Consider the following 24,459-nt stretch of genomic DNA (forward strand, 5'->3'; position numbering starts at 1 on the left):
ATTTCTTGGAGGGAATATAAATTAATACAACCACTATGGAGATCAATGTGACAATTCCTCAAAAAACTAAAACTAGGACAAGGGCTATAGCTCAGTGGCACAGCAATTACCTGAAAAACACAAGGTCCTGAGTTTGATTCCTAGTAAAAACAAACAAACTAAAATTAGAAATTCCATTTGATGAAGCTATTCCCCACCTAGGTATCTTCCTGAAAGAGTTGAAGACATCATATTACAGTGATACATCCATACCCATGTTTATAACAGCACAATTCATAATACCTAAATCTTGGAAGCACCCTACATGTCCATCAACAGGAATGGATAAATAAAACATGGTATTTACACACAATGGAGTACTACTCTTTGCCAAAAAAGGATAAACTTGAGTTATTTTGGGGAAAATGGATGCAGACATACAGCTTAAGTATTCCATGGTTTTTCTTGTATGAGAAATCCAAATTATAAATAAAAAGAAAAATAAAAGATACATAATAAGAAATAGCCAGGGACTGGGGAGATAACTCAGTAGAATAAGCGCTTCCTTGGCAAGTGCAAGGGCCTGAGTTCAATCCCCGATTTCACACACAAAAAAAAAAAAGAAAAGAAAGAAATAGCCAGGTGTAGTGGTGTACGCCAGTAATCCCAGTACTCAGGGGGCTGAGGCAGGAGGACCACCATGAGTTCTAGGACAGCCTGGGCTATATTATGAGTTCAAGACCAGCCTGAGCTACAGGACCAGACCTTATCTTAAAAAAAAAAAAAAAGAAAAAGAAAAAGAAAGAAAGAAAGTACAGACACATTCTTCTCAAAGGGAAAGGGGATCAAGAGATGGAGGGAGAGGGGACAGGGGCTAAAGACAAAGGATGAAAAAAGAATTAAGTGATAATAGGTAAAGGTACGAGCTCCACACATGGAATGTAAACATTATATACCACAAAAGTGTACTAATAAAAAAATAAAATTATGATATTTTGTGTCGTTGATTTGTCATTTATTCACCTTTTAGTACAACTGAAGTCTTAAAACAGTGCTGGTGGAGGAGCTTCAGGTCACACTGTGAAGCCTTGAATGGCAGGTGGGATGGTTCTTGACACTGGAAAAAACTATCCAGTAAATAATAATAATATGCTAATAAAAACCACACTTATAATTCACATCGTAGTAGTTTTCAGACTGCTTTCACAGTCCTGCTCCTTTCCCCCACCCCCAACCCCCGCGCGAGCGGCAAGGTAGTTATGGGATTAAAGACAGGGCAGCGCTCGCGGCTGGGCGCGGCTCTGGGCAGGTGCGTAAATCCGCAGGGGAATCCTGGGCTCCACCTGGGCGCGCCAAGGAAATTGCACCATGTATGGGCAGCTACGTCAGAGGGGGCAGGCCCGTCACAGTAGCTGGGGGACGCCAAGCCTGCCCATTATCCCCAAGAAAAGGAGGCTGCCCACAGTAGGAGGGCTCGAAAAGTTCCGAGCCGGCTGGCGAAAGGCGGCGCGCCTGGAGAGGTGGGGCCCCGAGGTGACCGCGCTGCTCCGAAACGCCTCCACCCCCCGCGGTCGAAGTGGTTCAGCCCGTGAATTTTTCATTCATAAAAAGAAAAGACTGCAACGCGGGAGTGAGTCAGACCCCGGCTGCCGACAAGGACCCCATAGAGCAGCCAGCCCAGGGCATGTACCGAGACTTTGGGGAACCCGGACCGAGCTCCGGGGCGGGCAGTGCGTACGGCGGACCGGCGCAGCCCCCCGTCTCAGCGCAGGCGGCCGCCCAGCAGGTGAGACAGGCCGGATCCAGGGGTGCCCGCATGGACAGAGCTTGGGACGCCAGGGTCGGCTGAGGTGCGCTCTGGATGAGGGCCGGGAACAGGAGTAGGGACTTGGTTTCGGACTCGGGCGAGGATTCTGCGGATTCTCCATTGTCCAGGGGTCGGTGTCCCTCCGCCGCAGGACCCAGGGGAACGCGCGCTGTGAGCGCATCGAAGATCTACTAACGCGCCTCTCGCATTCCCTTTCTCCCTCGCTGTCTGCTGTCTCTCTTTCTGTCTCCGTTATCGTTTTCTCTTTCCTCCTGTCCGCTGCTAAATTCTGTGTCCCACCTCCTCTGGCCAGTTCTCCATCCCGGACTAAATTCCTAGGATCTGTTCTATGACAGAGACATCCCGACACAGAAGGGAAACGGGATTTCATGAGAGACCACCCTGGACAGAGTGGGAATCCTCGGCAGTCTGTGATTGTCCGTGTGTGTCTATTTGTCCGTCTGTCTCTGCCCCATCGCCAAGAATCTATTGCATTCTTTGCGCAGTGGACCCTGATAGGTTCCAGGAGACTGGTTCCTGACTCTAATGCGGGCTAGGGCAAATAGAGACCTCGACGTGCCAGGGGGTACGTAGAGTCACTCAGCCCGAATGTGTGTCCCCCCCCCCCCGCCCACTCCTGCCTCTCCGACACCAAACAACGCCCACTGCTGGCTGAGGGGACCTGCGAGGCTGCAGGTGCCCGTTTCCTGTCGAGGGGCTGTGAGCACGTGTCGCAGGGGAGGGAAGGAGCGGCGTCTGTTCCGCAGAGTCACAGTGGCCGAGTCACGGTGGCTGAGTCACCCCGGGCGCCCCTCCCTTCCTGGCCCGGAGTGCCTGGTCTCGGACAACTTCGGGAGCTGGAGAAGCTGCCGGCTGTGCCTCGGGCCCGGAACTGGGGTCACTGGGTCGTCGCGGGGCTCACAGCACTGGGCCAGGGCTTGCCTGGGCTTGGCCGGCACTTCCTGGATGGCTGAGCCCCACATCCAGAACCCAGCCGCAGGGCTTGAACCCAGATCTCTTCCCAGAACACTGAACCCACATCCCAACACATTGCTCAAATTTCTGGCTGAAAGAAAACGATCACCTGGTAATGGCTTCAGCGCTAACAGCGCTAAGCAACCATCAGCTCTTCCCCTCATTTGCCATATTTCACGGACTCTAAGACCTACAGATTTTAAAACTCGCTATTATTTTTGGAACCACATTTTTTTTAAAGTTACCAATTGAACTATGATTTCAGAGCTATTAAAGCTCTATTTGTTAGAACCAATAAAATGATGTAATCCTCACTTGTGATATTAAAAATTAGGAAATTGAGGCAAACTGGGTTAAATAACTTGCTTAGCTACTAATTGGCTGAGCTGAGATTACAAGTGGGACAGGCTGAGTTCACAGCAGCAGCTCTTGCTCATCATAGCCCCTCTGCGTTGGGCACACACCATTTTCCTGTACTTGTGTCTCATAGCCACATTGAGAGCTACTGGTAGGTGCTGTAATTATCCTCTGTGTGGATGGGTGAAGGAATAGGTAAAAGCACAGCCACTTGGGATCAAAGCCCATTTCCTACTTTTTGTCCATGTCTGCAGACAACTGTATTCTTGCCTGAAAATGAAGATACTGTTGTTCCAGCCAGATGAGTCAATGTTTGTAAGGTAATTAGAACAGTCACCAGACAGTTCACGCTTGATAAGAGTTAGCTGTGATGGGGAAACAAGACACAGACAGGTGATGTAACCTGCCCAAAGTTACACAGCTCGTAATCTGCCACCAAGTCAATTCCTCTGACAGCCAAGTTGTATTTTTTCTGATTTCCCTGAGCCAACATCTGCATGGAGAGTGGACAACGGTATGGTAGAATTTGGAAGCCTCTCAATGCATATGGACCTCATCCCTCACCTTTCCTTTCTTATCCCTTAGAAGTTCCACCTTGTGCCAAGCATCAATGCTGTGAGTGGCAGCCAGGAATTGCAGTGGATGGTGCAGCCTCATTTCCTGGGGCCAAGCAGCTACCCCAGGCCTCTGGCTTACCCAGAGTACAGTCCTTTGCAGCCCCGGCCAGGAGTCATTAGGGCCCTGGGGCCCCCTCCAGGGGTGCGTCGAAGACCTTGTGAACAGGTAAGCAACAGAAGTGTCGCACCAGTGCTGGCTGCCCACAGGGGTGCTAGTGTGCCAGACAAGCTTTCACTGGACAGTAGAGACTTACAAGGGAGAAGGTAGGATCTTTGTGAGTATTGCACGAGGCAGAAAGTCATAGGATTTATCCCCAGGAAGGCCCAGAGGGCAGAGAGGTCATTCTTGGATCAAGAAAAGCTTCCTGGCCAAGATGACATGTAACCTAGAAGGTGGGTGGCATTTGCATAGGTACAGGTGAAGGAAAGGCCTTTCCAGGGAGAGTAAGAGCAGGAGCAAGCATTGAGGTAGAGGGGAGAGAATGTAAGGTATGCATGTGGTCAAGTGCCAGGGTTTCCACCTGCTGATGTGTGTGGTGGGTGTGGACTTCCACTGTCACTAGCTGGGGAGAAAACAGGAACATAAGGGTTCCCTTTAGCTATTCTCTGGGTCTCTGTTTCCTTATCTCATTTAGTTCTCACAAAAACCCTCTAGGGGATACACTTTGGCTTTTTTCATCATCCAGCTGAGGAAACGAAGGCACAGAGAAATAGTCACTTGCCTAGGATCATACAAGACAGGACTGGCCTTGGCCTCCAGGTCCACCCATCTCTAAAGTCAGATCCTGAGCATGGAGGAGTTAACCGAAGGCTCCTGGCAGAAGGAGCTGAGAACTCCTATCTCCTCCAAATAAATGAGTAAGAGATGGAGGGTCTGTGAGGGAGCAAGCGGTTCCTCTTTCCTCTCCTTTGGTGAGGGTAGTATATGAGACTATAGTAAGATGAAGTTTCCATATTAAAAGCTTGCTCTGTGTTGGGCACGGTGGTTCATGCCTGTAACTCCAGCCCTTGGAAGGTTCAGGCAGGAAGTTTGAAGAGTTAGAGACTATCCTGGGCTGTATAGCTATGTAACGAATTCGAAACCATTTTGGGACATAATGAGACCTTATTTAAAATTTGAAAAAGATAAAAAGCTTGTTCTTAAGACTGGGTAGAGGATGGGGGGGTGGAACTGGGGAGCGTGGGAGAGATGTGAGATCTGCTAGGGTCTGATGTCCCAGCAACAGAATGCCTAGCTTTTGTGAGCAACTGGGACTGAGATGTGAGGAGCGGCAGGCCAGTGGTAACCCCTCTACACCACACTTCTTCCTTCAGCCTTGTCCTGAGTATGGCACTTTGATCCTGGGTACTACCAGGTTGGGACTAAGCTGTCAATGGGGTTCCTGCAGGTAGAGGTAGGCTCCCTCAGCTGCCTCTCCTTCAATGGAAAAAGTAACTGGATGGATATTAACTCCTACTCTGAACAAGATACTCATCCTCCTTGGGCTTCATTTCCTTACAGAGGAAAGTCGATGAAAATCTGTGTAAGAGCTAGGAATGTAGCTCAGTGGTAGCTCAGTCAACACAGCAGGAAAAAAGGTTTAGAAGCAGCTATGTGTAGTGCCTATCTGGCACATAATAGGCTGCAATAAGTTGCAACTTATTCAGCAGCATTCATGAGCTCCTCTTATAGTTTATAGTTCCTGGGGTAAGAGATTTAGTCTTCCAGAGATAAAGAAGGATGAGAGTCCTGTGGAAAAGGATGACCCAGTCCCAGGGACTCAGAGGAGGAAAGACTACTCCTAGTTGGTAGAGTGGTGCACTTCCTGGCAGAAGGAGCTGGGAATTCTTATCTCTTCCAAATAAATGAGTAAGAGATGGAGGGTCTGTGAGGTAGCAGTTCTTCTTTCCTTTGGTCTGGGTAGGCTGGTATATGAGACTATGGTGGGATGAAATTTTCAGGAGGTGGGAGTGTCTTACCTGAATCCTAGGTTGGATTGGGAGGGGGCGTTATGGGAGATTAATAGGGGCTAAAGCCAAGGGAGCGAGAGACATAGCTCAGCAGCACAGTGCATGCCTAGCAAGCTGGAGGTCCAGTTTGATTCCTGGTACCTAGTGGGGGTGCAGGGGAAGGACTGCTTGAGTGCTGAGAACCAGTTGGTGTGTAGTGGTCTCTAAATTACAGGTTCAGCCCACCCCCAGCCGGCATTGCCAGGGTTCTACTAAGTCCTACCATTGGGTCCAGTGTGGTAAGCTCTGGGGAGCCAGTGACCTGGGGTTCACCTCACTGCTGGCCCCATCCCCACCCCTCAGATCAGCCCAGAGGAGGAGGAGCGCCGTAGAGTGAGGCGTGAGCGGAACAAATTGGCTGCAGCCAAGTGCAGGAACCGCAGGAAGGAACTGACAGACTTCCTGCAGGCTGTGAGTACTGGTTCTGGCCCACTGGGCCTAGGAGGGACCCCAGATCCCGCAGGGCCCCAGTCTATTAATCCCCCACACCCCGCCCTCATTCTGTGTCTGAAGGGGTGCAGTTCTGGGTAAAGGAAAATACAATTAAAAATTAGTTGTAATGCACTAGCAGCAGAGAGTAGTAGCTAAGACTAGCTGCCAATCTCCTTCCAGTTTGCCCAGGGCCTAATGGGAGTCAGGCTTATTTTCTCCCATGGGCTCCTGGGAGTTGCAGTCCAGACAGGCTGGAAACCCCACCCTCAGCCCCCACTCCCAGGCCTTTGGTTCTTTAGCCCTCATCTTCCCGACTCTTTCCTTCACCCTCTGTAGGAGACTGACAAGCTGGAGGATGAGAAATCCGGGCTGCAGCGAGAGATAGAAGAGCTGCAGAAGCAGAAAGAGCGCCTGGAGCTGGTGTTAGAAGCCCACCGTCCCATCTGCAAAATCCCAGAAGTGGACAAGGAGGACAGGGATCCAGGTGTTGCCAGCAGTACAAGTGGTACCAGCAGCCCACCAGCCCCCTGCCGCCCTGTACCTTGTATCTCCCTTTCCCCAGTGCCTGTGCTTGAACCCGAGGCATTGCACACACCAACACTCATGACCACACCCTCTCTGACTCCCTTTACACCTAGTCTGGTCTTCACCTATCCCAGCACTCCTGAACCCTGTGCCTCAGCTCATCGAAAGAGCAGCAGCAGCAGTGGGGACCCATCTTCAGATCCTCTAGGCTCCCCAACCCTCCTTGCTTTGTGAGACACCCAGCCCCACCCCTGCAGACACTACCATAGCCAACATTTCCCTTTCCCACACTGGTCCAGCAGGCCTGGATCACATTCCATACACAATGCCAGTAGTTTCTTCTGCATCCCTCCTGACGAGATTGAGCATATTTTGCTTTTCAGTAGAGGCAGTTTGGAGTACTACAGCTGCTCACTGTTTCTCTAGAGCTGGCCTCTCTATTCCAATTTGCACTAAATCAGACACAGGATATTTCCCATTTGTGCCAGAGAAATGCTGGCAAACCAAAAGACTAAGACTATTCCGTTGTAGACCACTCCCAAAACCCACCGCCCTCTTCTTTAGATACACCCAAACCCACCCTGACAATGCCATTTTACAGGCACTAACTAGAACACTAAGTCACCCAGCCTCACTGCCAGCAGCACCAGGTGATTGGACTAGGGCATTCTGCAGGCCCCTCCTGACTGGCACAGCTCAGGAGGTGCCAGAGGGTTCTGTGATGAGCTAACTTGCAGCCCCCAGCTCTGAGAAGCCTCTAGCTCCAGGAAATCCAAGCCCCAACAAGAGGGGGCAGCTGCTATTTATTTTCCTAGAGAGAATATTTTTATACAGTCCTTCCAAAATGGAATAAAAGTCTTGAAGCTCTGGCCTGGATGTTTGGTTGGATGCAGAGGCTAAAGGGAGGTAATTTGCAGCCTGAAGCTCTAGATTCGAGCTCAGTTCCTGACTCACTGTGTAAGCTCGGACAAATTCTTTAATATTTTTTGGACCTCAACTGTCTTATCTGGCAAATGGGGCTACACCTGATGTCACATCTATAGGATGCAGTGTACTGGAGGGAGCTAGCATATCATCCTTTGGGGACCCGCAGTGCTCTTGCTTGGGCCATAGGGGGCGTCAGTATGTCCCCTTCCACCTCCGGAGAAGGGCCCTTGGGTTCTAGACCCCCGACACCTGCTTCCTGCCCCATTGTCTCGGACAGGAAGGAGGCGGGGAGGGAGCCGGAGCCACTTTAGGGCTGCCCCGGCGCCCGACTGGGGAAGTCCACCATTCCGCATCCCACCCCAGCCTCGAGATAATGGGAGAGTAAGCCACCTTAGTTTGGCAGTCCTTCGGATAAGAGCACTACCCCATGTCAGCGTTCCCGCCCTCATTCTAACCCTGGCGATTCCCAAACAGACGCTTCCAAGGCTTCGGGCTCCGCTTCCGTCCCGGTTTATTAGTCTCCACACAACCCCCAGCAAGTCCCTCCACTCCAGTCCCCCTGCTCCCCCGCCAGCGAGATCGAGGGGCCCTCCTTAGTATCAGGGTTTCTCCATGGCAGCGGCGCCTGGTACGCAGCCAGGACAGTGCCCAGGTCCCGAGGTTCACAGCAGTCCCTACGTTCAGGGACCAATCCCGGCGGGCGTCGGCGTAGAAGCAGCGCCTTCAGTCCTCGGGTGAACAGGCTAGGGGCAACTGATCAGGGCTGCCCACACTACCGGTGCTGGAGCTTCCGTCGCCTAGGTCTCGGGGTCCACAGGGAGGCAGAGCAAGCTCAGGTGTGGGCCCGGCACCTGAGCCCCCCGCGCCTGCGGGACCGCTGCGGGGACCCCACTCCTCGCCCAGCGCCAGGCAGAGCTCCTTAAGGGCCAGGTTCTCCCGCAGCAGCTCCTCCTGGCGGCCCTCCAGCTCGGCCAGCTTCTGCCAACAGCCGCCCAGATCCTCGCGCACAGCCCTGGATGCTTGGGTCCCGAAAAGCTGCCACTGGCGCGCCGCCCGCCGCCCGCGCTGACGCTCCGAGTCCAGGAAGCAGCAGAGATCGCGCAGCTCGCGGTTCTCGGCCTGCAGGCGCCGGTTGAGCTGCTTGAGCTCACGGATCTCGCCCAGGTGACCCTGCAGCTGGCGATTCACCTCCTGCATGAGCCGGCCGCGCTGCACCAGTGCGGCCAGGCGCGCCGCCTCCTCTCGCCTCAGGCGCCGCACCAGCTCCTCCTTGCCCAGCGCCGCCATCTCCTCATCCGTCAGCTCCTCCAGGCCCCCTGCTTCGGCCTCCATGGCTGCTCGGGCCGCTGGACCATCGCCTGCTCGCAGCGACGGTCCAGAAGCCCACGTCCGGCTCCGAACACCTTTGGCTCGGGCTCCGGCTCAGCAGGCTGCAGACACTGGCACCGGTAGCGTAGGCTGCAGCAGCCACCCGGGGGTGGGCACGCGGCAGGACGCGCGCTGGGGCGGGGCTATATGACGTTATGGAAGAACAACCAATCCAGAAAGCTTTCCGGAAAGGGCGGAGCCTGGGTGCAAAAAGCTAGTTCCCGGCGCATTCCAGACTGAGGAGTTACGGCTCAGGCCCGTTGGAATCCCGACATCCCTTCCCTCTTTGCTGGTCTCCACCCGACGTGGAGAAAAGTTGTGAATCTCCCTAGTGCGAACCTAGGCTTCTCTGCTCCTTCAAGATTTGGGCGTCCTCCTTGTTTCATCACCGTTAGGAAGGAACCCAGGCAGGTTGTTGCCCATCCCTAAATCGAGGAGTCCCGATTCATTAAGCATCACTTCCAACCAATTACTCAGAATGCGGACTCCGGGGCTGGAGAGATGGCTCAGTGGTCTAAAGCACCTACTTGAAACAAGCTTGGCAAAGCACAGGGACCGCGGTTCGATCCCCAGCACCACATGCCAGCCAGACCCGTCCCCTGGTGGGCTGAGCTGGCCACACACACACACAATAAATAAATGTAATAAATAAAAATAAATAAATATTAAAAAAAAAATGCGGACTCCAAACGTCCTAGGCCCATTGTTAGCCTGCTCTCTACCCGGGAGTTTTTCCTGCATTAAAGTAGGGGTGGAGATCCAAAAGATTCGTTTGTTCAATAAACTTTTATTTTGTATAAGACCCATGCAGAAATACACTTGACCAAAATACTGAGCTTGACCTCATAAAGTCACAGTCTGGCAGAGAAAATAGGCACGTGTGGGAGGAGAATTGGGGATGTACCTCAGTGATAGAGCATTTGCTTAGCACGAGCAAAGCCCTTGTTCACTGCAGCACCAAAAGAAAACAAGAGAACAGGAATACAGTCTCGGGGATCCCAACAATATTTCCTTATTTATTTATTTATTGTGTGTGTGTGTGTGTGTGTGTGTGTGGCCAGCTCAGCCCACCAGGGGGCGGGGCTGGCTGGCATGTGGTGCTGGGGATTGAACCGCGGTCGCTGTGCTTTTGCTTAGCTTAGCTTGTTCTAAGTAGGTGCTTTAGACCACTGAGCCATCTCACCAGCCCCCCCCCCAACAATATTTCCTAAAAGAGGTGTGTGGTGGATTGACAACTGGTGGTCAACTTGTTTGTTTGTTGTTTTTTTTGCGGTACCAGGGATTGAACTCAGAACCTTGTGCTTGCCGGGCAGGCGCTTATCCTACTGAGCTATCTCCCCAGCCCCAGGCGGTCAACTTGTTACACTCAGCTGACCTGAACTAACATAATGTTGGGTGTGGGAGGCCCACCTGAAGATTGTTGCCAACAGCATGGCAGGCAGGATTAGAGAAGCTATTGGAAAGTGGTTAGAGAAGTTGTGTGGAGAAGCTGTTGGGAAGCTGTTGGAAGCAGCTGGTTCTCATGGGCTATTCTACTGGAGGACTTGTTATGCTGGCTTTCCTGATGAATTTGGCTGTCTGGACCTCCCTGAGGCTGTGAATGGGTACAGTTCACTTTGGGAGAGCTCTGGTCCTCATTTTGAGCATCACTTCCTGGCTCTGGAAGGGAAGAGGGTGCACAGCTCAGTCTCTTGGAGAAGTTTGTCACATCGATTTTTCTGATGGGAACTCAGCTTTCTTCATCACTGGAGGAGCTCAGGACTTCACTGTTGATGAGGATTGCTATGGTGCTTATCAGGGGAGCTCTGGTTGTTACCTTGTGTGTTGCTTCCCGGCTCCACTTCAAATGCCTCAGCCTGCTAGTACAGATCTTTCATCCCACTGGTACAGACTTTCTAGCTTCCACCACTGACCTTTGGGTCTTCCCAGCACAGATCCATGAAGTGGGCCTGCATGAGACATTATCGTGGGTGGGCCCTAGGCCTCCAATTGGACTTGTGGGAGGCATTGTTACAGGTTCTAGGTCTTCAGCTGGATTCATGCAGGATATTAGGATCCAGGCCCTCAGCTGGGTTCTTTGGTCTTTAGTATATGGACAGATTTCCTGCACTCTTCATATGAGTCTTTGGGGGAGGTAACTACTATAAAATAATCTTATAAAATGTGTCCTGTATTGTTCCCCTTGCAAAACCCAAACTATGACAAGGTGATACCAAAGAAACCCTGAAAGATGCATAGGGCTTTGCCACATAAAGAGAGAGCTATGCCAGGGAGAGACAATAGTGTGGCGAAAAACACTGATGCCAGAAAAAGCCGAGCTACTTTAGAAATAATGAGGGTATCTTGATTCCTTTTGAGAAGCAGATGTGGGGCCGGTGATATAGTCAATGGCATAAGTGCATAAGTGCTCACCTGGCCAGCACAAGGTCCCAAGTTTGATTCCTGTTACAAGACAGGGAAAGAGTGAGCTTTCAGGGTGGATGGAAGTTAGAATTGTGTGTGTGTGTGTGTGTGTGTGTGTGTGTGTGTGTGTGAATTTAGGGCAGGGTGTACAGGGTCTCACTACTAGATAGGACTCATACTGATACTCCTGTTTTCAGCCTACCAAACCCTGGGATTACAGGCATGCACCACCTCACCCAGTCTCAATTGCTGTTTCAGCACGCCCCAGGGGCAGGGCTGGCACAGCACACAAACCCAGTTGGTGTGCCAAAGCAGAGCAGGCGCTTAAATCCACTGAACTAACTGGCTGGCCCTGAAGCTAGAATTTTAAGAGCTTTCAATACTACACTGGAGTGTTTCCAAAGGCCAGTAAGAATTTTAAACATGGGAGTAACATATTTAAATATGCATTTAAAAAAGATTGTTCAGCTGTTCTGTGTGGGATGGGCCCTGTAGGGAAAGGATGTAAACTAGGAGATTAGTAACACTGTTGGATGAGCAAGAAGAGCTATGCATTAGACTAGGTTGAGACTGCAACAGTGGGAGTGGAGACAACGAAACAAGATACTACAGATATTTAGGCAACAAATCAGCCGAACTGAAAGTGGGGAGAGAGGAAATCTGGGCGATAGCCCAGGTTTCTGCTGTGAGAACTGGGTGGATGTTGGGGCTGTAACTGCAATAGGGATGCAAAAAAAAACGAGTGGGAAGAATGAGAGGTCTGTCTAGCAGGTGTTGAAAGTTCAAAGGGTTTATGGGAAGACCATGTGAGTGTGTACAGACTTGGCCCATAGGCAGTCAGGCAGGTGAGGGACAGAATAAGAGATATCATTAACTTGTGTGAGCAGAGTGTGTGGTTAAAACCGTGTGGGAACAGGTGCCCATTGCCCAAGAGAGGGTCTCCGACACATCTAGGGACACTGGGGCCCCTAGAAAAAGCCTTTAGAAGTAGAACCCACACTCATTTTGCAGAGAGAACATTTTTTTTTATTTATTTGAGAGAGAGAGAGAGAGAGAGAGAGAGAGAGAGAGAGAGAGAGAGAGAGAGGTGTGTGTGGCCAGCTCAGCCCACCAGGGGGCGGGCTGGCATGTGGTGCTGGGGGATTGAACCGTGGTCCCTGTGCTTTGCTGAACTTGTTCTAAGTAGGTGCTTTAGACCACTGAGCCATCTCTCCAGCCCCAAAATGGAATAAGGGTTTTTTTTTTTTTGTTTGTTTGTTTGTTTTTGTTTTTTCTTCCTCGAATGCCTTCAGGGCACTTTTGGCCAGCGGGAGAGTTGTGAGGTTTGAACTCCAGGAACCTGAGGCTGACAGCTTTGTGGAAGCAGCCACTTAAAGGACTGAGCTAGGGCCAGGCCCCCAGAGAGAACATTTAGATTAGAGCCCTGTACAGCCTCTAAGTTGAGGATACAGGTCAAAGTTGGGAGGTCCAAAGTGGGCAGAGAAGGTGGGAGAAAAAGCTAGGAGGAAGCAAGAGAGTTTGCAGGGAAGGGGAAGACGACTGGACCCTCTGTTTGTTTGTTTTTTGGGGGGCTTCTGATTTTGGTTTTTTGAGACAGGGTCTTGCTATATAGTTCAGGTCGATGATATTGAGATCTCTGTGTAGCCCAGGCTGGGCTCCAAATTTCAGTGCTCCTCCTCCTGCTTTAGCCTCCCAAATTGGGATTACAGGGGTGTGCCACCGCGCCCCGTTTGGCGGCGCTCTGGATAACCTCCTCAAAAAGGGCTGCGAAAACCAGAGTAGGAAGGGCAGAGGAGTTTATGATTTATTCTTTCAGCTGAAGGACCTGCTACTCAACATCCCAGGTCTCCGCCTCTTTTTGGTGGCTCCCGCCCCTACCGGCTCCGTACCGGAAATGCTCCTTCACTGGCTCCGGGTGCCCGGAGCGGAATCTCTGCGCTCCCGGAAGTGGCCCAGCTGCAGAGCGCCGGGCCCGGGCCTTGCTAGCTCCCGCTCGGGGTGCCCCGGGCCCGGGTATAGCCATGACCAGTGAGCTGGACATCTTTGTGGGGAATACGACACTTATCGACGAGGATGTGTATCGCCTTTGGCTAGATGGCTACTCTGGTCTGTGTGTGGCCGTTCAGGGGAATCCTTTGGGCGGAGTGTTTTGTATGGGAAAGGGGCGGAACCAGGATTTGGGCGTCTTTAGGGAAGTTGGCAGGCTGCTGGGAGTAAGGGATGTAGAGAAGTTGGGACTGAAATCTTTGGCGGTCTCTGGGGTTGGCACACTGGGGCTGATATTAGCATCCACTCTCCAGTGAGCGATGCAGTGGCTCTGCGAGTGCGCTCCGGAATTCTGGAGCAGACCGGGGCCACAGCAGCCGTGCTGCAGAGCGACACCATGGACCATTATCGCACCTTCCACATGCTTGAGCGCCTGCTGCATGCACCCCCCAAACTGCTGCACCAACTCATCTTCCAGATCCCGCCCTCCCGGCAGGCGCTGCTCATTGAGAGGTGCTCACTCAGTGGATAGTGGGGACACTAACCAGTATAACCATATACCCACTTTGGAGGCTGAAACAGATCCAGGGAGGGACAGGACTTCCCCAAGATCCAAGAAAGCTGAGGGCAGAAAGGGCCCCGCCAAGCCCCTTTTCTCTTTCTTTATGAGGGTTCAGTGATGTCCTACCTCCACCAGGTACTATGCTTTTGATGAAGCCTTTGTTCGAGAGGTCCTGGGCAAAAAGCTGTCTAAGGGCACCAAGAAAGACCTGGATGACATCAGCACCAAAACAGGCATCACCCTTAAGAGCTGCCGGAGACAGGTGGGCACTATACCCACATGTGTACCACATCCCATCTATCATCCACCCCTTCACTTCATCCTTTGGTCTCTGCCCTACCTGTGTCCTCTGATTGTGACAGCAACTTCCCACCAGTTTCTTCTCCCCCTTTTTGTCTCTGTTAAGCCATCCCCTCCATTATGGCCACAGTTGCTTTTCACAGACCTGGATCTGACATTGGCTTTCCCCTGCTCAAACATTGATTGGCTCCATTGATCTCTGGGTAGCAGCTGTAGTTCTTATCCTTGACCTTTAGACTCTCCTGCAGACTTATATTTTGATCATCTTACTCCTCTCTAGAAGGTACTGTTCTTGGCAATAAATATCTATTCTTTGAAGTCCAAGGCAGGACCTTGACTTTTTGGTGGTGCTAAGGATCAGTAGCCCTGGGGCCAGGGAGATGGCTCAGTAGAATAAGTGTTTGCCTGGCAAGTGCAACGGCCTGAGTTCAATCCCCGGTTCTGAAAAAAGAAAAAAGAAAAAAGGATAGGTAATCTTTCTGGGCCTCTCATGCATTTTGTCTGCATCCCCTGTGAACTCCTAAGTACACCTTAGCATGAGCTCACTTCAGATTCCTTGGATTTAACCAGGAGAGTCTATTCTGGCTCAGATTTCTGAAGAATCAGTTTGGTGCTAAAATGGAGTTGAGTAGAGCTAAGAGTTCAGTAGACATTTGTCCTAGGCAACATGATAGATGCCAATAGACATTGTTGACTTGATAATAGCTACTAATAACTAGTAGTTCGTTGAAGGAATAACAAGTGCTGAATCAGTGCTGCTAATTAGGTGGACAGGAGAGGGATATTTAATAAACTTTTATTGGGTAAGTACTTTCTAATCAGTTCTCCTTCTCTAACTGCCCTACAGTTTGACAACTTTAAGCGAGTCTTCAAGGTGGTGGAAGAAATGCGGGGCTCCCTTGTGGATAACATCCAGCAACACTTCCTCCTCTCTGACCGGTTATCCAGGTAAGGGGCCAGCCATCTGCCCACCTGCACACATCTCTGCCCATCCTAATCTCCTTTCTCCACCTCAACTCCCTTTACCTCCTGGCTGTTCTGGGCAGGATGGATATCCCACTTTTAGTCTGTACTTTAGATCAGACTGGCCTGAGTTTGAGTCCCAACAGGATCATTCTCCAGCGGGGCACATGTAAAGCACTTAAGAAGTGTTCAGTGATGGCAGCCAATATCCTTGTAGTGTCACACTGTGTCTCTTAGGAAACGTAGGCTGAAGTGTCTGCGGAAAGGAGGAGGTCCATAGAGAAATGACTTGAGATACATCATGCAGTGGGTTAGGGCAGAAAAGAGGCCACAACTTAGCTTCCAAGTCTGTCCACAAACTTGCCTTTCAGCCCCCTTAGCCTCCCAAGCAGCCAGGATCACAGGCAGAATATTTATTTATTTATTTATTTATTTATTTATTTATTTATTTATTTATTTTGGCCAAACCAGAGATTTAACACAAGCCCTTGCTCTTGGCAGGCAAGTGCTTATTCTACTGAGCCACTCCCTGGCCCTTATTTATTTTTCAGTACTGGGGGTTTCATCCGGGGCTTCCACACTTAGCTACATCCCTAGCCCTTTTATAGGTTTTTAAAATTTTCACACAGGCTCAAAGTCACTAAATTGCCCAAACTAGGCTCAAATTTGTGATCCACGAGTTTTAAACTTCTGAGAGCTGGGAGTACAGGTGTGATCCACCATGTCCAGCTAGGAATTTTTTTTTTTTTTTGTGGAACCGGAGATTGAACTCAGGCCCGTGTGCTTGCCAGGGAAGCGCTTATTCTACTGAGCCATCTCCCCAGCCCTAGGAATTTTTTTAATTTAACAATATTATGTAAGCTTAATATTCAGCATACCAGGGCTGGCCAGATAGCTCAGCAGACTAAGTGCCAGATAGCTCAGCAGACTAAGTGTCTTCTTAGGCAGAGCATAGGAGCCAGGGTTCAATCCCCAGCACCACAAGCCATGCGAACCTCGCCCTGAGGCATGGTGAGATAGCAGTTGAGACTGGGTGTGGTGGTGGCACACCTGTAATCCCAGCTCTTGGGAGGCTGAAAACAGGCGGATCACTACTAGTCGGATCTATGTAGTAAGACCCTTTAGACTCTACTAAATAAAAAAATAAAAATTCGGCATACTGTGATAGGATCAATGAAAGGATCTTCAAGCCTTGAGAGGACCCATTGTCCCCTACCTGCAGGGACTATGCGGCCATCGTCTTCTTTGCCAATAACCGCTTTGAGACAGGGAAGAAAAAGCTACAGTATCTAAGCTTTGGTGACTTTGCCTTCTGTGCTGAGCTCATGATCCAGAACTGGACCCTTGGAGCCGTCGGTGAGGCCCCCACTGACCCAGGTGCCTGGATGCTCCTCACCCTCTCAGGGCCTGGTTCCCCACCAGCAGTTCTTCCTGCAGGCCCCCAGTTCCTAGCATCCTATCTTTTACTTTTTGGGGCCAGGTCTCAACATATAATTCAAGTTGGTCTTGAACTTACCTTGATCCTGCCTCAGCCTCCAGAGTATAGGGATGCACCATGTCTAGCTTATATCCTTTCTTCTTCTGTCCTCTACCAGGCCTGAGTCCCTTCTGCTCATAGGCTGCATTCTCCATACACTCTTTGTCTGTAAGCCAAGGGCTCACTCCATCTGTGGCCTGGAGCATGTCACTCCCTCCCTGAAACCCCAGTACCCTATGTCCCATAGGGTTCAGTAAGTGGTGGGTGAGGCTGGTTCAGGATCTCTTAGAGGGGTTTGTCACCCACCCCAATTCCTTTCATGGACCTCATGCAGACTCCCAGGTGGATGACATGGATGTGGACTTAGACAAGGAATTTCTCCAGGACTTGAAAGAGCTCAAGGTGCTCGTGGCTGACAAGGACCTTCTGGACTTGCACAAGAGGTGATTCTGGGGGTCCATGGGGCAGGGTCTGAAATAGGGCTCAGGTGGCTCTGGGCATGACACTATCTCCCTGCAGCCTGGTATGCACCACCCTCCGGGGAAAACTCAGCATCTTCTCCGAGATGGAAGCTAACTTCAAGGTCTGTGGCCCCATCCAGCCTTTCCCTTGGGTGTCTTCAGCCTCCCTGTGCTACCCCGGCTTAGCAACTCAGCACTGGCTGGAGACTGACTGGCAGGTGGCACTTCTAGTCCCTCTGCCTGCCTGTGAGAGAGAACCAGCTCATAAACAGAGGGGACCTGGTCGATTGAGGGTGGTGGATAGATTTGGGGAGGGGCTTGACCCTCCAGCATCTGTGCTCTGCCCCCGGTTTCTGGGGCAGAAGCCAGAACTCCTAGGATCCCTTCCCCACAGAACCTGTCTCGGGGGCTGGTGAATGTGGCTGCCAAGCTGACCCACAGTAAGGACGTCAGAGATCTGTTTGTGGACCTTGTGGAGAAGGTGAGCTGCCCTGCCCACTGTCCTCCCATCCTCACTTGGCCTGTCCTTGGCTATAAGCTAGCACTAGATACTCCCTCATGCCTACAGTTTGTTGAACCTTGCCGCTCCGACCACTGGCCACTGAATGATGTTCGACTCTTCCTGAATCAGTATTCAGCATCTGTCCACTCCCTGGATGGCTTCCGGTAAGAGACCCCAGTCCTGTCTAGTTGGACTTTGACTCAGCTGGCTACTTGTTCTCCATTGTGCCACCCCAAGGGTTGAGGTCTCTTATTTCAACCACTTAGAATCTGTGTGACCTTGGGCAAGTTTCTTAATCTTTTCATGCCTCAGTTTCCTCATAGGTAAACTGGGAGTAATAATTAGAAAACTTGTAAGAATTTATGAGGGCTAACTGGGTTTGGGATGTGCAGTGTGTTGCAGTGTTTGCTTGGCATGTGGAGGCCCTGAGTTCAGTGCCCGGCATCACACCACAGAAAAGAGACTGGCTGAGAACTTACTGAGTTAAGGTATAGGAAGCACTCACAGCAGTGTCTTACCTGTAGAAAGCCATCACTTTTGCTATTTCCATTACAGGCACCAGGCCCTCTGGGACCGCTACATGGGCACTCTCCGTGGCTGCCTCCTTCGCCTCTATCATGACTAAGAGCCCTTCCTGCCACCCTACTCATTGTGACAATAAAGTTGCCTTGAGTTTGGACAATGAGCCTTGCTCCAGGGGGAGGAGCCAGTAGGACATGTGTAGTGTACATGTCCCCAAGTGCCGTGGTGTTCATGCATGAAGATCTGGTGTACCCGGCCCCATGGGTCAGAGATGTTGTCTGTGCTCACCCCACCTGCCATCTCCAAGTCCCCATTGACTCCACTCAGGCAGCAGAAGCCTCACCTTGATTTATTCACACTGGATGGAGAAAGTTGGGAGGATAAGCAGAACCCTTAGGATGGGGCAAGGAAGAGGCAGCTAGCATGTGGAGAGGCTCAAGGAGGGCAGGAGAATGCCTGCTTCTTCACTGGATTGTCTACACAGGCTGTGATTGGGTACTTGGTGATACCGCAGGTGTTGCTCCCTCGGTGCAACCGGAAGTAGCCCTAGGAAATTAGAGGACATCAGGGCCAGAAGGAGGGGAAGCACCTGTTCTGCCCTGTCCCTTCTGCCAATGAACTTGCTCACCTCCTCACCCCAGTTGGCCCCCCAAGAGTTCTTCAGGATCCAGTAGGGGATGGAATGGCGTGGAGGACGGTTGGAGTGGGACAAGACTTTCTCTGTGCCTTTCTCCTCTTTGCTTGTGCCAAAACCCACCAGCAGGACATAATGGTCCGCAAACCAGGGATCACAGGTGGAGGGTGTGCCCTTGATTATACCCTTCTTGTAATGCTGCAGAGATGGGAGAAGAAGGGCTGAGTCTGGGGCACCTCCCCCACATGCCCCTCTCCCCAACCCCCTACCCTGTGCACCTGCAGCAGTTTCGAGTTGATGATCACAGTGATGGGGCCCTGTGTGGCCACATACTTGGCAATGGCTGGAGATAGAGAACGTCATCAGGCCCTGCCTGCCTCAGGGCCACTGCTATTGACACCTAGGTGTTCCTCTCCCACTCCCAACCCCTCCATTTGCTCTGTCCTCTGCCCTTTGTCTCTCCCAGACTCCATATCTCCCCACTCTGGCTGTACTCTGTTCATTGCGGGGCAGCATGATGTAATCGTAGATCCAGGCCACCTTCCTGTAGTTCGGTGCCCGGCACCTGTGAGTGTTGGCATGTCCCTGGAATGGGTAGTCCCTTTCACTGGCCAGACCACCTGGAGAAGAAAAAGGAGACTCAGTTCCTGGATGTCCCCCACCCCTACAGGTGTCCATCAAGGCCAGGTACTCACTGTAGTTGAGGGCAGTGATGAATGCATCCCAGATGTAGCCACCAGTGCAGCCATCCCCACAGCGGCCACAATCAAGCAGTTCTGGGACAAAAAGGGACAGCATGGGTGACCATGCCCCTGGTCTTCGCCGGTCACATCCCCATTTCCATCCCAGTCATACCTTGCACAGAGACTTCCACAGAATTTTTGAACTTAATGTTCCACAGGGCTTCAATGTTGCCTGCTGCCGCTATGGCCCAGCAGCACTTGCAGTTTCCCTGGTGTGTTATAGGGTAGGGCACATAGGATGTCTAGATGGAGTACGCCTCTCATTTCCTACCCTTTGCGCTGAATTGGGCTCAGCTAGGTTGGGGCAGGTACCTGGTTCTTGACAGGTGTGATGATGTGGGCCTTCCTCCAGTCACAGCTTTGGGGCATCAACTGCTTTTCAAAGCTTACCTGTTTGGCTACCCTGAGGCCCTTCTTTGCTCCCCTCCAATTCCCATAGAGCTGGCCAAACTCTTCTTCTGGGGGATAGAGAGGACCAGAGGAGTTACAGTTTTGACCTCCCTCTCCATGTTCTGCCTCTTCTGCTCCAGCCATCCACATGCTTTGCCTTTTGGGATACTGAGGCCTGGTAAGAGGCTCAACTCCAGCCAGCGCATTCCCTTGCATCTTCTGCCTTTGACCTCCCAAAGGGGCTGGGACACAAGCTGGCAAAGTTCCTGACCCTGTGCTCTGGGATTTGGGGCAGGTACCTAGGCTGATCCTGAAAGCGGAAGGTTTGCTGTCTGCCAGGTTTCCCAGATGAGCTTCTACTTTCCCACCCTCCACCTATGGACTATGCAGGTCTCTACCTGTGAGGTCACTGAATGGAGTCACCCCAAACTCAGCTGTCCCCAAGTCATCCTCTTGTAGCCTCTGAGCCTTGGCCAGGTTGTGGACAAAGATGTCCAGGCGATGTGCATATTCTGCACCAAAAAGGAGTTGTGTTAAGTTGGTGTCCAATCCAGGGGCATGAAGTGACCACAAGCTAGGCAGCCTCCCACCCTGGCCAGTGAAGATCTTTTTCTGTAGTCTCCACAGGACACTACAGATGCTGGGCCAAGGAAGTAGTTACCCAGCCCACCTATGCTACAGTTTCCCCCAGAGACAGCAAGGGGAGCATTAGCCAACCATGAGGGGAATCAGTGACTCAGAAGGCAAAACTGAGTGGTTGGAAACCAGCTTCCTGCTTGGCCACCTCTTTACACCTCTGAATGCAGGTCTGAAGGGAAACCAAGGTATGAGTGTCCACAGACAAATCTGTCAGAGATGAGACGCACTCTGAGGACAGGAGCTGGGCTGCAGTTCATAGAACAGAGTCCCCACCTTCGGGACAATGTGGACATCTGCTAAATGAATACAACTAGATGCTGGTCCCCTGACCCCTGTGTAGAAACACTGAAAAGTGGCTGTGCAGAGGGCACACGGTAACTAGGTAGATCCCCAACCACTACCAGCCCTCCCAAGTGTACAGCAAAGGATGGCCCTTTATCTACCCATGGGCTGGGGATGCCAGTGAGTACCTCAGGCATTGCCATCCTGCTTAGTGCCCCTTCAGCCTATTGCCCACCCCAACTGTCAAATTCTTCATCTTACGTGAACACAGGGAGATTGGACTAGAAATGGATATGACCATTGGTACCTGCTGGGTTCGAGTAACTCCTGTTAAACTGGATCTGGAACAACTTGAAGACTTCTTTTAGCTCTAGTGGCTGGGGACCTGGGTCCTGGCAAGGTACCAGGAGGAGAAAGTAAAGGTAGAGGGGTCATTGCTGGACCCCCACCTGAGCTCCAGCTGTGTAAAGACTGGCCTGGGGTCACCTGGTTAGCCTCTTATCTCATGTGAGCTTAAGAATAGCAGTCACCTCCCCAGCCTCAGTTGCTCCCTCTGAGAAATGGGGTCTCCAGGCCAGTGGTTTCTGAAGCAGTGACCCCCAAGCATGGAACTGCCAATGGAGAGGATATGAGGGGCAGGTTGGGAGCGTTTACCTGGGCTCCAAAGGAACTCCTGATGCCTGGGGCTAGGCCTGCAACCAACAAGACCAGGAGGCTGGGGAAGCAGACATTCAGAGCCATGGTGGTTCAGAGCTGAGTGCAGTTTTGCCACAAGCTGGGACAGGAAGCTGTATAAATCAAGAGGTGGAGGTGGAGAAACCACAAAGAAAAGTCAGAATCTCAGTGGACCCTCAGCAGACAAGGCCCCCTCAGGCTTCAGGCTTTTGTCTCTACCTGCCTTTTTTTTTTTTTTTTTTTTTTTTGGGGGGTCCCTCTAACCTATTTCTTTTTCTTTATTCAATAGTGATTCTAGGCCAGTGTTGTATACAATTCTAGGTATGCAGAGATGGATCTGCCCTTGAGACAGGGGAAACACTCTAAATGGACACTTTCACTACTGTGAAGCTCACTCAGCTCAAAGGTCACTTCCTCTGAAAAACTTTCCCTGCTCCCCTAGTCTCTGATGTAGCCATCTATGGCCTTGTCAGCCCCTGATGTACTGGTGCCTGCTTAGGATCTGCCTTCCAACAGCATGAGAGATACTCATTTTGCCTATGTCTTTGCTACCCAGGGCAGGGCTCTATGGAGCAGATTACCTGGGTATTTACTGATGGAACAATAAATTGTCAGCTGCTTCCTTCCGTTCCTCATTCCTGCCACAGTCCAGGGATGGTAATGAGCGCCCTCACTAGGGCTGGGGAGGAAGAAAGGTAACAGGGAGGGTGGAGGAAAACAATGGTGGAGTAAAGATAAGCTTCAAAGTACAGTCTGGGCTCTGAGGCACTTAGAAAACAACTTAGTGGGACTGGGGAGATGGCTCAGTAGAATAAGTGCTTGCCTGGCAAGGACAAGGGCCTGAATTCAATCCCCAGTTCTGGAAAAAAACAAAAACAACAACTTAGTGGAGAAAAAAAGAAAAAGAAAAAACAAACCATAAAGTACATCTTTAGAAGCAAGAAAGTCCCAAGAGGAAAACTAAAAACTACAGAGAAACAACTCAAAGCAGGTTAAAAGCCAAAGCTGTTTAAGACACTAACCCCAGCTCCCAGGGAGTGGGACTTTAACTCCCACGAGGTGAGCTAGTGTTGAAGAAATGCAGTGTACAGCCCACCATATTTAATACTGTTTAGTTGGAAGCCATTTTAGGAAGAGGTTAATTGCTTTAAGACTGAGTAACACGTCAGGGTTTCTGGAGTACCATACCACAGTGACTGGGTGGGAGATGCCCCAAAGAGACAGTTGTAGAGAGGGCATAAGCTAGACATAAACCCTCTGAGAAGGTAAGGCTTGGCCAGGAAGAACATGGGGCTCCTGCCCTCTGTGGTAAGAAGCCAGGCCAGTAGTGTGTGGTTTTTAGAGGAAGCTGGGTCTGAAGGTGCTAGCATTAAGTCCAACAGAATGCTTGACCCACCCACCCTACCCTCTGCCCACTTCCTACTCCGAGGCCTGTTTGCTTTTTCCATTTACCAATAAATCAGGGGAGCCTTTGGGCTGGGTCAGGTGCCACAGCCTGGGATGTACAGACAAAGGGCCCTCTGGAGCAAGAGGTCACCTTGCAAACCCACAGGCCATAAAGCTAGGTGGATGAAGGAGTGCCATGGAACTCAGAGACATAAAAACTGAAGAGCCGGGGCCGGGGAGCTGGCTCAGTGGAATAAGTGCTTCTCTGGTGAGTGCAAGGGCCTGAGTTCAATCCCCGGTTCCGCCAAAAAAAAAAACCTGAAGAGTGGCTGGAGGAAATACAGCCCTAGGACAGACACCACTACTCTATGCAGGAATGCTAGAGCAGAACTCAGCACTGACATGCACACAAAAGGGAGCATGGAAACAAGATAGGACTTAGTACTGACTAGCTATCCCTGTCCTATATTTCATGGATTCCAATCCTATGGTCCCAGATGGAAACTACTCATTCAAAAACAGAGGAATTTCTATTTTTCTTCATTGGGTTTCTGGGCCTTTTTAAGACCTTGTTTCCTTTTTTATTTTTCTTTGTTCCTTTATTTTTATTTTTTTTTTGTTCCTTTATTTTTATCTAGAATTATTAATTTTCTGTTATTCCCTGAGAGGATCCTTTAAAAAAAAAAAAAAAAAAAAAAAAAAGATCCTTTTTTGCTTTTTTATCTCATATCTCCCTTATCTTTATTTTTCAAATTTTACTTTCATTTTCCCCTACCCCTGCCCTCCATTTTATTAGCATTGCTATTAAGCTTTATTATCTAGATATTTAGTTGATCACGCTATCATTGTTGAATTATTTTCTATTGTTAATGGTGGTATAGTTGTTCTATGTACTCTTAATGTTTTTTGTACCAGGGATCCAGCTTAGGATCTTGTGCTTGCCAGGCAGGCACTTATGCCACTGAGCTATCTCTCCAGTGGTTGTTCTATGTAGTAGATATTTTCTATTCATCGGTAATTTGTCTTTGTGTCTGTATTATTGCAGGCCTTTTTCTTTTCTTTCTTCCATTTTTTAAATTTATGATACAGGATCTTGTTATGCAGTTCAAACTCATAATGATCCTCCTGTTTTAGCCTCCCCAGTGCTGGGATTACAAGTGTGCGATTCCAGGGCTGGCACAGCACGCCCAGGGTTCCGGGACAGGGTGGCATGTGGTACTGGGGATCAAACTCAGGTCCTTGCACTTGCCAGGCAGGCACTTATGCTGCTGAGCTATCTCCCCCGCCCTTCTTTTCTTTGAAGATGGTCTCATTATATAGTTTAGACTGGCCTTGAACTCACTATGTATCCCAGGCTGGCCTCAAAATTGCAGGGATCCTCATGCCTTAGCCTCCCAAGTGCTGGTATTATGGGTGTGTATCATCACACCTGGCTAGTAGAGATCTTTTCTATTTTTTTTAAAGTTTATTTTATTTATTTATTGTGTGTGTGTGTGTGTGTGTGTGTGTGTGTGGCCAGCTCAGCCCACCAGGGGGCGGGGCAGGCTGGCATGTGGTG

The 24,459-nt window shown here is 50.6% G+C and overlaps 4 protein-coding genes across 10 annotated transcripts; 2 read left to right on the plus strand and 2 right to left on the minus strand.

Moving 5' to 3' along the window:
• The first annotated feature begins 1,507 nt into the window (after positions 1-1,507).
• On the plus strand, positions 1,508-7,512 carry Fosl1 (FOS like 1, AP-1 transcription factor subunit). Its single transcript, XM_004627214.2, has 4 exons — positions 1,508-1,765; positions 3,704-3,901; positions 6,028-6,135; positions 6,493-7,512. Exons 1-4 carry the CDS (start codon positions 1,664-1,666, stop codon positions 6,913-6,915), a joined length of 831 nt encoding a protein of 276 aa, XP_004627271.1. The 5' UTR covers positions 1,508-1,663; the 3' UTR covers positions 6,916-7,512.
• Positions 7,513-8,102: 590 nt separating this feature from the next.
• On the minus strand, positions 8,103-9,173 carry Ccdc85b (coiled-coil domain containing 85B). 2 transcript variants are annotated; one of them, XM_012513830.2, is made up of 2 exons: positions 8,883-9,120; positions 8,435-8,727 (listed from the first exon to the last, which is right to left on the minus strand). In XM_012513830.2, the coding sequence occupies exons 1-2, from the start codon at positions 8,938-8,940 to the stop codon at positions 8,528-8,530; spliced, it is 258 nt and encodes an 85-aa protein (XP_012369284.1). In that variant the 5' UTR covers positions 8,941-9,120; the 3' UTR covers positions 8,435-8,527. The 2 variants fall into 2 exon arrangements, with proteins under 2 accessions (XP_004627273.1, XP_012369284.1); XM_004627216.2 differs by having other exon boundaries at positions 8,103-9,173.
• A 4,117-nt stretch (positions 9,174-13,290) lies between these two features.
• Positions 13,291-18,315, plus strand: Fibp (FGF1 intracellular binding protein). Of its 3 annotated transcripts, none has more exons than XM_004627217.2 (10): positions 13,291-13,485; positions 13,680-13,878; positions 14,063-14,189; positions 15,075-15,175; positions 16,413-16,567; positions 17,002-17,110; positions 17,187-17,250; positions 17,523-17,609; positions 17,697-17,794; positions 18,186-18,315. In XM_004627217.2, the coding sequence occupies exons 1-10, from the start codon at positions 13,401-13,403 to the stop codon at positions 18,253-18,255; spliced, it is 1,095 nt and encodes a 364-aa protein (XP_004627274.1). In that variant the 5' UTR covers positions 13,291-13,400; the 3' UTR covers positions 18,256-18,315. The 3 variants fall into 3 exon arrangements, with proteins under 3 accessions (XP_004627274.1, XP_004627275.1, XP_023566414.1); XM_004627218.2 differs by having other exon boundaries at positions 16,413-16,546; XM_023710646.1 differs by having other exon boundaries at positions 13,305-13,489.
• Positions 18,316-18,406: 91 nt separating this feature from the next.
• Positions 18,407-22,224, minus strand: Ctsw (cathepsin W). Of its 4 annotated transcripts, XM_004627219.2 has the most exons (10): positions 21,495-21,748; positions 21,148-21,232; positions 20,318-20,431; positions 19,842-19,987; positions 19,642-19,738; positions 19,482-19,562; positions 19,281-19,406; positions 19,065-19,129; positions 18,781-18,984; positions 18,407-18,698 (listed from the first exon to the last, which is right to left on the minus strand). In XM_004627219.2, the coding sequence occupies exons 1-10, from the start codon at positions 21,579-21,581 to the stop codon at positions 18,588-18,590; spliced, it is 1,116 nt and encodes a 371-aa protein (XP_004627276.1). In that variant the 5' UTR covers positions 21,582-21,748; the 3' UTR covers positions 18,407-18,587. The 4 variants fall into 4 exon arrangements, with proteins under 4 accessions (XP_004627276.1, XP_023566410.1, XP_023566411.1 ...); XM_023710642.1 differs by adding an exon at positions 22,097-22,224 and having other exon boundaries at positions 18,407-18,984; positions 19,281-19,562; positions 21,495-21,628; XM_023710643.1 differs by having other exon boundaries at positions 18,407-18,984.
• Between the last annotated feature and the right edge of the window lie 2,235 nt (positions 22,225-24,459).

The sequence above is a fragment of the Octodon degus genome, unplaced genomic scaffold (genome assembly GCF_000260255.1).
Source record: "Octodon degus isolate 3935 unplaced genomic scaffold, OctDeg1.0 scaffold00018, whole genome shotgun sequence".
In the NCBI taxonomy this organism is placed as follows: Eukaryota; Metazoa; Chordata; class Mammalia; order Rodentia; family Octodontidae; genus Octodon; species Octodon degus.